We start from the raw sequence: 13,845 nt of genomic DNA on the forward strand, positions 1-13,845 counted from the left end.
TTGCAAAGTTAGTGACATGATCGAGAATTTCAAGTTGCACATTGTTAAAACAACAAGATATTATTGTTGACCATTCATATCGTACACTCCTGCTTTACAGTATACACACAGACATGCACACACACTTGAACTCTTTTAGGGCGGATGTCGACTTTTGTCAACAGGAGGGGTTGAAGGCGAATGTCGACAAAAGTCGACATCCACGGATAGAGGGCAACAATCAGCTGTTAATGGCGACAAATCTCACTGTCACGTCACAGGCATTCCCTCTGTGCTTGGAGGAATGCTAGACTCGTTGACTCGGCAACTAAACCTTGCGTGTGCGTGAGTTGCGTAATGTAAACAATAGCAAGATGGCATCGACATGTGAAAAGGGAGCGAAGGAAGTGCAGAAAAGAAAACACTCGGCAGACGATGTTTTGCGCATTATTGCGGAGTCGGACTCTTGATTTTTCAGAATCGGATTTTATTGGCGGTGATCAGGAGATTGAGCAAGAGAGTGAGAAGCCGGCATCAGCTGATCAGACACCAGCCGATGCGGCGCCAGCGGATCTGCTGCCAGTTGAGTGCCTTCGCGCAGCCGATGCATCTACGGCAAGGTTCGCATGAGATAAATACACAGACATTGATCCATTGAGAGCCGATCTGGCTACCGGAGTTTACAAGACGGCATGGTTTGCTTTTGTACTCGATTGATCACCAGCTGCTGTACTTCAGGCTGCTCTCTCCTGATGCTGCTTTTCAGCTACTGTCAGACGAGACAAACAGGTAGGCAGAGAATTTTTTTTAATCGTGGGCTACGTTTGCATCGCATTCTCGTTTTTCAAAGTGGAAACCCACAACAAAAGATGAGATGAAGCGCGCTGTGGCATTACAAATAGAGATGGGACAGAACTGGTGATATAACTTCAGGGAGCATTGGTCCAAACGTGTTTTGTCCCCTGGTGGCTTTGGACAGGTTATGCAGCATGGTGATAGGTACGTGATGCTGCAAAGTTTTATTCACTTCTGTAATAAACAGAAGCAAATCCCATGGGGTGAGCCAGGCTATAATGCCATACATAAAGTTCATAAAGTTTCAGAAGATGAAAAGAGGTGACAATACGGTTTTCATGCAGGCAGAAAACTTGGTGGCAGTGGCATGGCACGATGGCAAATGGGTGACTTGTCTCTCTACAGTACACACTAACAATATATGTGAGAAAGTGCAGCAACAGACAATTGAAAAATAGGCACCAAAGCAACACATATTGTAAGGAGTGCAATGTGGCAATGACTGAAATTGGCTGCTTTGAGCGAGATCAGACTTTGCAGGACTTTGCTGTGTAAAATGTATGTGATATAGTATGTATGTGAAATCATAGAGTATGCAGGCTCATACAACATGCAAGACAGCAACATTTGTCAAAAGTAAATATTTTTTTGTTGATTTGATATGTTAAACAATTGCTTTGTGTTCTTTTTTAAAAAATGTTAGTTTTTGGAAAAATATTCAGCCCTGGGAGAAAAGAAACAAAAAAAAATTAGCCCTAAAAAAGTTAATACAAATGTTATATTGCTGTTATAGAGTAAAGGATTTCTTAGTCAAACATACATCATTTTAGTTGTGGACATATATGATAAGTTGTTTACTTCAGGTTTTTTGCTCTTTTTACAGTCTATAGGATGAATAACTGCCTACTAGCTGTCAGTCCTTATCTGTCTATAAAAGCACTGGATCTCTGTATTAAGTGTTTCAAATGAAGAATTCACTTTCTCTCTCCAATAGCTTTGCTGAATTAATGAATATATTAATGTAACCCTTGGCAGAGTGATTTTAGAACATTTATTTTTTTATGATCAATTATTTATTAAATATTTCCAGTACAGTATTTTAAACAAAATTGTACAGAAAATTTGAAATAGAAACCATATCCTGACAACAATAGATGTATTTATTAAATAACAAAACGTTAAGGAGGGTTCATTATACGGAGAAAAGAAAGTTGCAAACACAAATCCCTACTGGCTCTCTAGGCCTAACTGTACAGGTCCACGTTTGGTTCACCCACATGCACCAATTTCCAGTAAAACATATAAGCGCTCCTGTATACTGTCATCAGTCTTTTTCTTTTTCTTCCCTCAGCAGTGAACCCCTGACTGCACTACTGTACATCACTGATCCTTTGGAATTCTTAAAAGTGCTTGCCCTACAGCATTAGTTAAAATGGTCAACAAAGTCTTAAACTTTGTGGCCGGGTGTCTGGGGGATACATCTGGCCTCTGGCAAGTTGTGTTGGATCTCATTTTAATTCAAGACTCTTTTCACAGCATAGTTTGCTATACCACCTGTGATGTATTGCCCTGCCCACAGACCCACTGTCCACCAGACCACTCCTTACCCTCATGTTAATTGCTAAATAAATTCAGTTTATTTTATTGAGATGAAATGAGACCCATTAATTTCAAGGTCAACATGGCCATAGTAATGAGATCAGCAGCACAATGTTCACAATGCAAAACTGTGCCAGCCAACAGCACTGACCTAAAACAAAAGGATCGAACTCCAGCAAAAGATCTGTAGCCAGTGCTGTGAATTGAAGCTGTAATTGTTCCATTAAAATAAACATAGAAGAATTCTAAAAAAAACCTTAAAGTAGTGCTGGGCGGCATGACCAAAATTCTATATCATGGTATTTTTCAAAATTAAACCAGTTTCACGGTATTCAACAGTATTTTTTTCCCATGCATGAGTGGATGTTAACCACATTTTCAACTGCAATTACTGCAGTAGACTGGCTAAGAAAAAACTATTCAACTGTGATGAGAATTGTACATTGTACAAAAAAAAATTTAATGTGCACACAAGTATTGATACAGGTTTGCATGGCCCCATAAAGTGATAGTTTTCAAGGAGGTGGCACTAATGAAGAGAAGGAATCACATTGCATGACAGTTGCAGTCAAAATATAGAACCATTTTATTGAACAAATTTCACAAACAACTTTAACAATAAACTATAATAACATATTTTTGACCATCCAAAAGAGGCATTTAGACTTCGTAAAATATCCAGAGGTGCTTGTCAAAAGTTGTATTGCACTAAACATGTCTTAGAAAAGGAATAAATAGTAAATATTTTTTGTAAACCAACTCCACTTTCTGTTAATGTTAACAATCTCTGTCCACTGACACGTTAGCTATGTGGATTGTAATGGCGTTGGATATCATAGTCGATCCACCACTTGCTTTTTTTGTCATAGGCAGTATCTCTAGCAAACGCATCTACAATTGACATCTGACTCGAGCTGAGGACCCGAGGACGTGGAGGGTCCCAATCTTAGTTCCATACATTCATGGTACTCCAAAGCATGTTTGCGGTTAAGGTGGTGCAGCAAATTGCTCGTGTTGCTGCCTCAGACGACAACTTTAGCTCTACAGCATTTACAGTAAATAGTTGTTAGGTCCACAGCCGACCTTTTAAAACCAAAGTATCTCCAGACAACAGACACAGCTCCTTTTTTCGGAAAAAGTTCTTCTGTGTCATCGTGTTCAACTTTATCGTCTGCTGCAGCTTCAGGTTCGGATTGTTCTCTGTCCATTTTCATTGCTCAGTACCTCCACTAACGCATGTACTCTGTTGCATGTGTGTTTAGTGGTGTAGCAGTGAAAAAAGGCCCCCCCTTAAACAGTTTCCCGCTGCGCCATGTTCTGAACGTTGTTTAGGCTATTTAAACTGGTGTTGCGGTATAAGAAAAATCCATATCATAACAAAAATAAAAAATGGTTTTCGGTATGAACCGGTATACCGCCCAGCATTACCTTAAAGTACACATTAATATACTGCACATGCAAACTTTATTAAGACTTTTACTGCTTATGGAGAAATTATAACAAATAAGATTTGCAGATTATGTTAATTGAGTAAAGGGATTTTTTTTCTGTCCTTCATAAATCCTAATCATATTTCCCAGAGCAAAATTTAAAATACTCATTTAGTATCTCATTTTGTTCTAGGGAAATGAGGTGTGCACATAACACACTAGGACAGAAACTTTACTGCCTGCAAGAAGAACTAATCGAGCAATAATTTAACTAACTTCAGTGCTTTTAATGAATATTTTTGAGCTGCTGTTTAATGAACCCTTAAGGTTTTTGTGTTGATTGTTTTTATTATTAAAGGACCATTATTGTGTTCTCACAGATAAGGGCTATTTAAGATTGTTTTTATTATTAATGACTGTTATTGTGTTCTTTGAAATTGGTTCTATGAAAAGATTTACTGACTAATTTTATGCATGGAACCTAACCTTTTAATTTGAACTCCACACAGCATCCCAGCATCCTGTTAATCTTTTTAATCTCTTCTCGCTATTGTCTGGGTCTAGAGACTTTAACAAGACCACTGGGTCTTTATGCTTTTCAAAAAAGGATTATTTTATACCTTCTAACTCCACTGTTTGTTTAATTATATATAATATGTTTGCTTAATATTTGTACTTTACTGTACATAAATGCTAAAAGGGTTATTTATCTAGAACTTTCCTAATGACTGTTCTTCATTTAATACAATAGATACATTGCAGCAAGAATTAACATTCTTGTTAAAATTTAAAAGGTAATGAAAATAACTCATCCTACATTTTACATTTGTCATTCCCTTTACATTTGTCATTCCCTTTGGTTCATTGAACAAAAACTCTGTAAATAGTCTAAAAAAAATGACTATTTTTAAATATATGCATTCTTGACTGCATTTTTTTTTTTTTTTTGTTGTACTAGGGGGCTTTGCCTCCTGTTCGATTCGCTCGACAGCCCCCCCCCCCCCCCCCGCATGCACTAAACGCCAGTAACTTCACGTCTCTGCCGCTCACGTATGTGGATTTCACTTTCACCAAACAACCAATCTTTTAATCATTGCGGATAGGCCTCTTCATTGGGAACATACACTACTTTTCCCTGATGGCAACACAAATTAGACGATCTACAAGTCTCCGACTTAAGGTTTAAATCCGAACAATATCTACATACTTCTGTCATATCACCTATGTTCATATATTCTATTTCTTTTCGCTGTTCTATAATTTCACTGAGTAATTTCCATTTGTTAGAGCTATTGCGATCTTTACTACAGTTTTTCTTGACTTTTTTGAATTTTAGTACTTTCTTAATCTCTAACCTGCTCTGCGTTTATAAGTTTTTGTTCTTTTTGGCTTTGAAATTCACACTCATACTTTTTGAACTTACACTTTTAGATAGATAGATACTTTATTAATCCCAAGGGGAAATTCACATACTCCAGCAGCAGCATATTGATACAAAAAACAATATTAAATTAAAGAGTGATAATAATGCAGGTAAAAACAGACAATAACTTTGAATAATGTTAATGTTTACCCCGCCGGGTGGAATTGAACAGTCGCATAGTTTGGGGGAGGAACAATCTCCTCAGTCTGTCACTGAAGCTGCTCCTCTGTCTGGAGATGACACTGTTTAGTGGATGCAGTGGATTCTCCATAAGTGATAGGAGCCTGCTGAGCGCCCGTCGCTCTGCCACAGATGTCAAACTGTCCAGCTCTGTGTCTACAATAGAGCCTGCTTTCCTCACCAGTTTGTCCAGGCGTGAGGCATCCTTCTTCTTAATGCTGCCTCCCCAGCACACCACTGCGTAGAAGAGGGCGCTCGCCACAGCCATCTGATAGAACATCTGCAGCATCTTATTGCAGATGTTGAAGGACACCAGTCTTCTAAGGAAGTATAGTCGGCTCTGTCCTCTCTTGCACAGAGCATCATATTGGCAGTCCAATCCAATTTATCATCCAGTTGCACTCCCAGGTATTTAGAGGTCTGCACCCTCTGCACACAGTCACCTCTGATGATCACGGGGTCCATGAGGGGCCTGGGCCTCGTAAAATCCACCACCAGCTCCTTGGTTTTGCTGGTGTTCAGGTGTAGGTGGTTTGAGTCACACTATTTAACAAAGTCCTTGATTAGGTTCCTATACTCCTCCTCCTGCCCACTCCTGATGCAGCCCACGATAGCAGTGTCGTCAGCGAACTTTTGCACGTGGAAGGACTCCGAGTTGTATAGGAAGTCCGATGTATATAGGCTGAACAGGACCGGAGAAAGTACAGTCCCCAGCGTTGCTCCTGTGTTGCTGACCACAATGTCAGACCTGCAGTTCCTGAGACGCATATACTGAGGTCTGTTTGTAAGATAGTCCACGATCCATGCCACCAGGTATGAATCTACTCCCATCTCTGTCAGATTGACCCTAAGGAGCAGAGGTTGGATGATGTCAAAGGCACTAGAAAAGTCCAGAAACATAATTCTGACAGCACCACTGCCTCTGTCCAAGTGGGAGAGGGATTGGTGTAGCATGTAGATGATGGCATCCTCCGCTCCCACCTTCTCCTGTTATGTGAACTTCAGAGGGTCGAGGGCGTGTTGGACCTGTGGCCTCAGGTGGTGAAGCAGCAGCCTCTCCATGGTCTTCATCACATGTGACGTCAGAGCAACAGGCCGGAAGTCGTTCAGCTCACTAGGACGTGATACCTTTGGGACTGGGGTGATGCAAGATGTTTTCCAAAGCCTTGGGACTCTCCCCTGTTCCAGGCTCAGGTTAAAGATGCGCTGTAGAGGACTCCCCAGCACCGACACACAGACCTTCAGCAGTCGTGGCGATACTCCATCTGGACCCGCTGCTTTGCTGGCACGAAGTCTCTTCAGCTCTCTGCTCACCTGCGCTGCTGTAATTGTGGGTGGGGATGTCTCTTCTGTGCTGGTATCAGCAGAAGGATGGGTGGAGGGTGCAGTACTCTGAGGTGAGAGTGGGTTAGGGTGGTCAAACCTGTTAAAGAAGTTGTTCATTTGGTTTGCTCTCTTCACGTCTCTCTCGATGGTGGCACCCCATTTCGAGCTGCAGCTAATGATGATTTTCATCCCATCCCACACTTCCTTCATGCTGTTATTCTGCAACTTCTGCTTCAGCTTTCTCCTGTACTGCTCCTTCGCTGCCCTGAGCTGGACTCTGAGTTCCTTCTGCACGCGCTGAAGCTCATGCTGATCACCGCCTTTAAAAGCCCTTTTCTTCTGGTTAAAAAGGCCCTTGATGCCACTTGTAATCCATGGCTTGTTGTTAGCATAGCACTTTAACACTTAAGTAAAACTGTTTTTGGAATTATCTTTTCGTCAATATCGCATTGTATTTTGATGCCATGTTTGGAATTACATTGTGACAACGCAACATATAACTGCCTGTGAGTGAATATTGTTTCTTTCTGTCTACATGAACTATGTCTGACAATAGCATTCACACGAATGAGAAATGATTGAACCGTGTGTGTGGTTGTAAATGTTTTAGATTTGGGATGGACTTTTCTGAATCTCTTTGCATAAAGTCTTGTCTCGCAGGACTTGAAATTATCTCTCGCAGGTCTTTAAATTGTCTCTGAGACTGTCTAGTCTCAGGTTTTTCTTTTATAATTTCACTTTCACCAAACAACAAATCTTTTAATTCTCGCAGATACGCCTCTTCATTGGGAAGAAACACTACTTTTCCCTGATGGCAGCACGAATTAGACGATCTACAAGTCTCCAACTTAGTTTAAATCCCAACAATATAGTGGATCTCTCTTCGCTGTTCCGTTATTTCACCAAGTAATAATTTCCATTTGTTTGTGCTAATGCTATCTTTGCTATCATTTTTTTGAGACTTTCAAAATTTCGAACTTCCATTATCTCTAACCTGCTCTGCATGTGTATCACGCCAATGTTTTTGAATTTTTTATGACGTTCTGCTTTGCCATCTACTCTGTCTTTTATTTCCAGCTCCGGGTGTGGTTAAATCACTTGGCACAAAGTCTCGTCCTGCGGGATGTGAAAGTATCTCTCTGAAAAAGTCTTGTCTCGTCCCAAGATTTTTTTTATTATAATAGATATAATTTCAATATAAATTATGGTTGATGAGTTTTATAAGCTTTAAGTAATAAGTGCACACCTGTGATGAATTGCCTTCCTGTCCAGTATTCATCTTTTGCACCTGATGCAACTAAGAGAGGCTGTTGCAACCCTGAAAATTAACAAGTTGGTACAATTAGTGCTAGGAAGGGTTGAGTTTTTAATAAATGCCCTTTCAGAGCAACTACTACTCTTGACAGGTGCAGTTGCTTCTTGGAAGACAAACTCAAGTTCAGCATTTGATAGGAGTGATCATTTATATTGCAATGAATTCCCCACTAAAACCCATGGCATCTTCTCATCTGAAGCTTGTTCTGAATGCAGCAGATTATGAAAGCTTTATTCTGTTTTCAGCATTGTTATCAGTTGGGTGCTATACGTATATTTCAAGTGTACACCAGACTGGAGCTGGTCTTCCAGATTATTGTAGAAATATCAGAACAGCTATGAAATGCAAATAGTATTTGCATTTAAATATAAAAGTCACAGTATCTGCTGGACATGTAAATATACATCAAGTTTGGGATTGCAAATGCTGTTGTCATGGCAGTAGTATTTGATGCAAGCATTATAAACTTGAAAATATATTTTATATAAATCTGAGTGTATTTAATTTGTTTCTTCTTTTTTCTTTGGGAAAAGAACCAATGACATTAGGATCTCCTGCATCACCAAAGCCTGCAACTGGAGCCCAGTTTTTGCCAGGATATTTAATGGGGGATCTGCCAGCTCCTGTCTCTCCTCAGCCTCGTACATTTGCAGTTGCTTCTGGGATAGGTTTGGAAATGAGGTCACCGCTTATAGCTGGTAGGTTCTTTGTTGACTGTGTCAATATAATCTGAGGTTTATTAGTAGAAACACAGTGAAGAGTTTCCAAGGCAATGCTGATCATTTCTTGTTTTTCCATATCTGCTTAAAAACATTTCACCAGGGGTCCTGGAGGGCCACGGTGGCTGCAGGTTTTCTTTCCAACTAGTTTCCTAATTAGAACACGGTAAAAAACCTGGTATTTAACTATTTGGCTTGTTAGTGCTTTCATTCATCCAAGAGAAATTTGAATTGCACTGTAGAGTTTCATTTTCTGAAATCATTATCCATGTGTTTTGTGGACTAGAACAGGTTTAAACGTAATGGTCTTACCAATTTCGCCTCATTTATTTCTAAACAATTTTAGCACAGATACTTCTTGGTGTATATGCACAGGTTTCAAAGGAAGAATGGCTGGTTGGAGTGATGCTGGTTTATTAGTTATCTGCATTTCGTCATTAACTAATGTCTGGTTAAGAAAATGGGCAACAATTAACTTAAATGCAGCTGCTGAAAACTAAAATAGGCAATTAAGAGCTCCGAATTGTAACAAGCAAGATAACTAAAATTAAGCCCTAAAAACGTATTGCTTTAGTAGTAAATAAATGGGTTCTTATGGAGAAATTGGTTGAAGTGAAAACCTACAGCCACTGTGGACCTCCAGGACTGTAACTGAGGACCTGTAACTAAAATTTATTTTTGATGAATGAAAGCACTAACAAGAAGACTGGCTGAGATGAAAACCTGTAGTCACTGTGACCCTCCAGGACTGTGTTTGACGACTCCCTGCCTTGCACAGCCAGTGTCCTTAGTTTGAATGCATTATCCTTTTGTCATCTGTGTGCCGTTTGCATGGTCTCCCTGTATCTCCATTGGTTTTCCTTGCTTTCCTTCTTTTTCTTTTCCTATCGACGTGTATATTCAGTTAAGTGTGCTGTTCACATTATTATTATGATTATTATTTGTATCTTTATTATACTTTCTATACTTCTGACTTTGTACTTTTAGTGTTTTGTTTGTATGTTTTACAGTAGAAACATGACATTTAATAAGTGTAATTGTTCATGCCCAAAAATACTTTCTTTCCTCACAAAAAACATGTAAAAAGCATAACTCTAAGGAGGTTAATTGATATTGGCAGTTAAACACTGCTTAAATGTAAATATACGCGCACTTATAGGTTTTAATCATTAATTGCACTACAGATTTTTTTGCTGTGAAAATATATTTACTGTATTTATAGTTTACCCAGTGTACCAGCTAGACATTCCTTATACTTGAGGTTTAATTATAAATATGGATTACCATTTTAATTTTAAGGTACTTTTTTTTTTCTTTACCAAAACTTGTACTGTATGACAAACAAATAATAAGCACAGTAGAAATCTTTAAAAAGTTGCAAATCTATCAAATGTTCTTATGGTGTTTATCATGAACGTAAAAGGCTAACATGAATTTACAAGTAAAATAGCAAATTTTTGATGTTAAACCAACAAGCCAATTGTTTACTAAGCAGCAATTTCAAATTCTTCATCTTTTTTTTTTTCTAGTTGAAATGTGAGCTGCTGCACTCGACACAAGCTTGTTCATCGTCCAAACTCAAATTTAGACAAGCGGTGTCGGTTTCAAATAAAGGGCAATATCAAAAGCTCTGAATTCATTTAAATGAGCTTTTCTTGATGTTTGTCTAATTGCACAGGGTGACTCCTCTGATTCCTTTTCCTCTGCTTATTACTCCACTTTTCTTTAATGTAAAAGCTAATATTCCAGTCTTCTCTCTCTTTCTCTGGCAAAGTTTGCACTTACTGCTCTCTGTTTACAGGAAATTGCCTCAAAAAGACATGCAAGCCTAACCACCATAATACCTCACATAAGGAGCACTGTAACAAAATTACCATAAAGCTTGTAAAATTGTTAATGAAAAAAAAAAGTTTTGTGATTGGCCAGTTTAACAATCGCCTATCAAGTCTTTTGTAATGAGAAGTGATAAATTTAGATTGGCAGCTGATCAATCAGAACATCACTAATGTTGTCCTCTAAAGAGCTTTTTTCCTACCTTATGACCAGTGCTGCTGATAGAGGCTTCAGCCCTGCCTGACCCTAAGCAAGTACAATTAGATGATGCTTTACAAAATGGATAAACTTAAGTTTATAAAACAAACAATTGAATTTTCCAAAGCCTATTTTAGTAAGTTGCCTATCACATCAACAGGTTATAGTATTATAATGAATCTTTAGTGCAGATGAATATCCAAAGCTTTTTGAGAATCCAACTAAATTCTATCATACTTTGGGTTTGTCTACTACTTCAGTTGTCGGTGAGGTTAGGGAGGATACACTGGTACAGCACATTGCCACACCCACTACACAACGAAACAGCTTGGTATCCTGGTTGGCAACCCCCAAGGCAGACGTGTTGGCAGATGTGCTGCCGAGGTAACTAAACCACCTGATGAGGTTGACACTTTCTCTGCACACAGACACACTGCTGATGGCTGTCTCCAAGAGGTCATTAAAGGCCTGGACCTTGGTTTTTATCCAGGACACTCCTAAGCCCAGACACTCAGACTCCTCCGTTAGTCACTCGAGACGCTCCATCAGAGCCTCCATTGACTCTGTGAAGATCACAGCATTGTTGGCAGAGTCAAAATTAGGGAATCTTTCGGTAGCAGCTGGACCCCACAACCCTGTCCATCACCCAATCCATGCAAGCATTGAACAGAGTAGGAGTAAAAACAAGTAGTACTCTTCCTACTTCAGTTGGCTGTTCAAAAAAACTCCTAATACTGGTTTGAATGGACCTTTCCCTCATAAACCTTTTCTAGCTGTTACATTTTTTCATAAAAGAAGTCTTCTTTATTTCCGATTAAAGTTTCGGTAATGTTCTTTGTTTAGAAGTTAGACTTCATTAGCTTATGATTTCCTCTGATTCATTTTGTTTCCATTTTCAGTCACACACGTTACTAACCTTTCAGTCATTATGCATCGGTTCCATCTGAAAAGTTATTGCCTGAATATACATAGTAAAGGTTGCTAAGTAATACTACCCACCCCACTAACCTACAGGATAAGATCCCATCAGCCCTTGGGATGTTATTTGTCTTCAGTGCATCAAAAGCCTGTAGCACATATGGCTCTTCAAACTGTTCACACATTTTAATAATGCCATTTATTTAGGGGATCTCATTAACCTTTTGTTTTTGATGATTGTATTGGGTTATAAACAGTGTGCCTCAGAAGTGATTTCGATTTCTATTTGCATTGTTTTAATTTTTGCATTTTACATTTGCTTCTCATTCAATTGTAATACTTTTGGTGTTTTTATGAGAATGAATATGTTAGGCACAGTTGTTGAATACCAGTGAAAGATTCAAGGTGAAAATTTTCAATAATTTGCTCCTTTTAACATCACAAAAACACAACACTTAGCTAAGTTGCCAATATGTTGTGTCTTGCCTTCTCATCATTGTGAGCTTTATTTTGTCTTTAGTGCAAAAATGATCTCCTGCACAATTGGCTGCTATCAGCTAGCCTTTTTTTGATGTATAAGAAAATGAACTTGTTGGACTGATTTTTTTTTTTCCCCCCTTACTGCAAAAACACACAAAGATAAAAATGTCTTTGCTTGCAGGCTGCTTTGGATTTTTATTATTTTTTTTAATGTGCACACAACCTAAAATTTATACTTTATATTTATATACCCCCCCACCAAATGTTGCTTACATGTGGTTTGTAGTGATAGATGAAACATTTTTTAATCTGTTTTCATGCAGGACAGAACTACGAGAGTTTATGCTTTAATAGAAATGGGTTTCCAGTTCCACTTAATAACAGCAAGCAGTATCAAAATGTTTGTGTAAAAAAAAAAAAAAAAATCTCTTGAAAATAGCCCATAACTCGGAAGCCATTTCATATGGTGTTGCTCTTTTGAATTGAAGACCGAACTATTAGCCAGTGGTATAAGACAGGGGTGTCCAACTCCAGTCCTGGTGGACCGCAGTGGCTGCAGGTTTTCATTCTAACCATCTTCTTAATTAGTGAGCCGTTTGTGTTGCTGATTCACTTATTGTGCCTTAGTTTTAATTTATGTGACTCAGACCCCTTAGATTGTTTCTTTTTCTTTAATGAGCAGCCAGACAATAATGAAACACAAAACAAGCTGCCACATGTCCAGCTAACCTGAAAATAAAGAAAGGTTAAGGTTCACCAAAACATCTTGACGGTGGTCTTAGGTTAAAAACAGAAAATTGAACAGTCTGCTGTGGCAGAGTGAAAGCAGCAACAAGTCACGTTGTTCAGTAACGGCTTTAATTAACAGCAAGAATTGGCTTCTCATTAAGAAACTAGTTGGAGTGAAAGTGGCTGGAGTTTGATGTTCCAGTTTAGTTGCTCATCTGTTGGCTTGTTTCACATCTCATTTGTGTTTGGCTGCCATTTAATGAAGAAACACATCAATTCAGAGGACTGAATCCTTAAAAACAGGGCTATTAAAATGAAGGGAAAAGGAGTTATATAGCAGTGAAAACTGCTCAGATTAGGAAAAGGGTTGGAATGAAAACCTGAAGCCACTGCAGCCCACCAGGACTGGAGCTGGACACCCCTGGTATAGGAGAAAGGCAGGTTTGAGGGCTACTTTTGTTTTACTGGAAGAAGTAATATTTATAACAACATTTTAGCAATACAGTAATCCCTCCTCGATCGCAGGGGTTGTGTTCCAGAACCCCCTGCGAAATATGAAAATCCGCGAAGTAGAAACCATATGTTTACATGGTTATTTTTATATTGTCATGCTTGGGTCACAGATTTGCACAGAAACACAGGAAGTTGTAGAGAGACAAGAACTTTATTCAAACACTGCAAACAAACATTTGTCTCTTTTTCAAAAGTTTAAACTGTGCTCCACGACAAGACAGAGATGACAGTTCCGTCTCTCAATTAAAAGAATGCAAACATATCTTCCTCTTCAAAGGAGTGCGCGTCAGGAGCAGAGAATGTCAGAGAGAGAGAGAAAAGCAAACAAATCAATAGGGCTGTTTGGCTTTTAAGCATGCGAAGCACCGCCGCACAAAGCAGTTGCAAGGAAGGCAGCAGCTCACACCT

At 38.9% G+C, this 13,845-nt stretch overlaps 1 protein-coding gene across 4 annotated transcripts in view; it reads left to right on the top strand.

The window, feature by feature from the left end:
- nup35 (nucleoporin 35) overlaps nt 1-13,845 on the top strand; it is a 54,409-nt gene that overhangs the window by 14,221 nt on the left and 26,343 nt on the right. For all 4 annotated transcript variants that reach the window (XM_028806222.2, XM_028806223.2, XM_028806224.2 and 1 more), the window contains exon 2: nt 8,581-8,745. In XM_028806222.2, the coding sequence (XP_028662055.1) occupies nt 8,581-8,745 (165 nt within the window). The remainder of the gene's footprint in view (nt 1-8,580; nt 8,746-13,845) is intronic.

This window comes from Erpetoichthys calabaricus, chromosome 8 (genome assembly GCF_900747795.2).
Source record: "Erpetoichthys calabaricus chromosome 8, fErpCal1.3, whole genome shotgun sequence".
Classification (NCBI taxonomy): domain Eukaryota; kingdom Metazoa; phylum Chordata; class Cladistia; order Polypteriformes; family Polypteridae; genus Erpetoichthys; species Erpetoichthys calabaricus.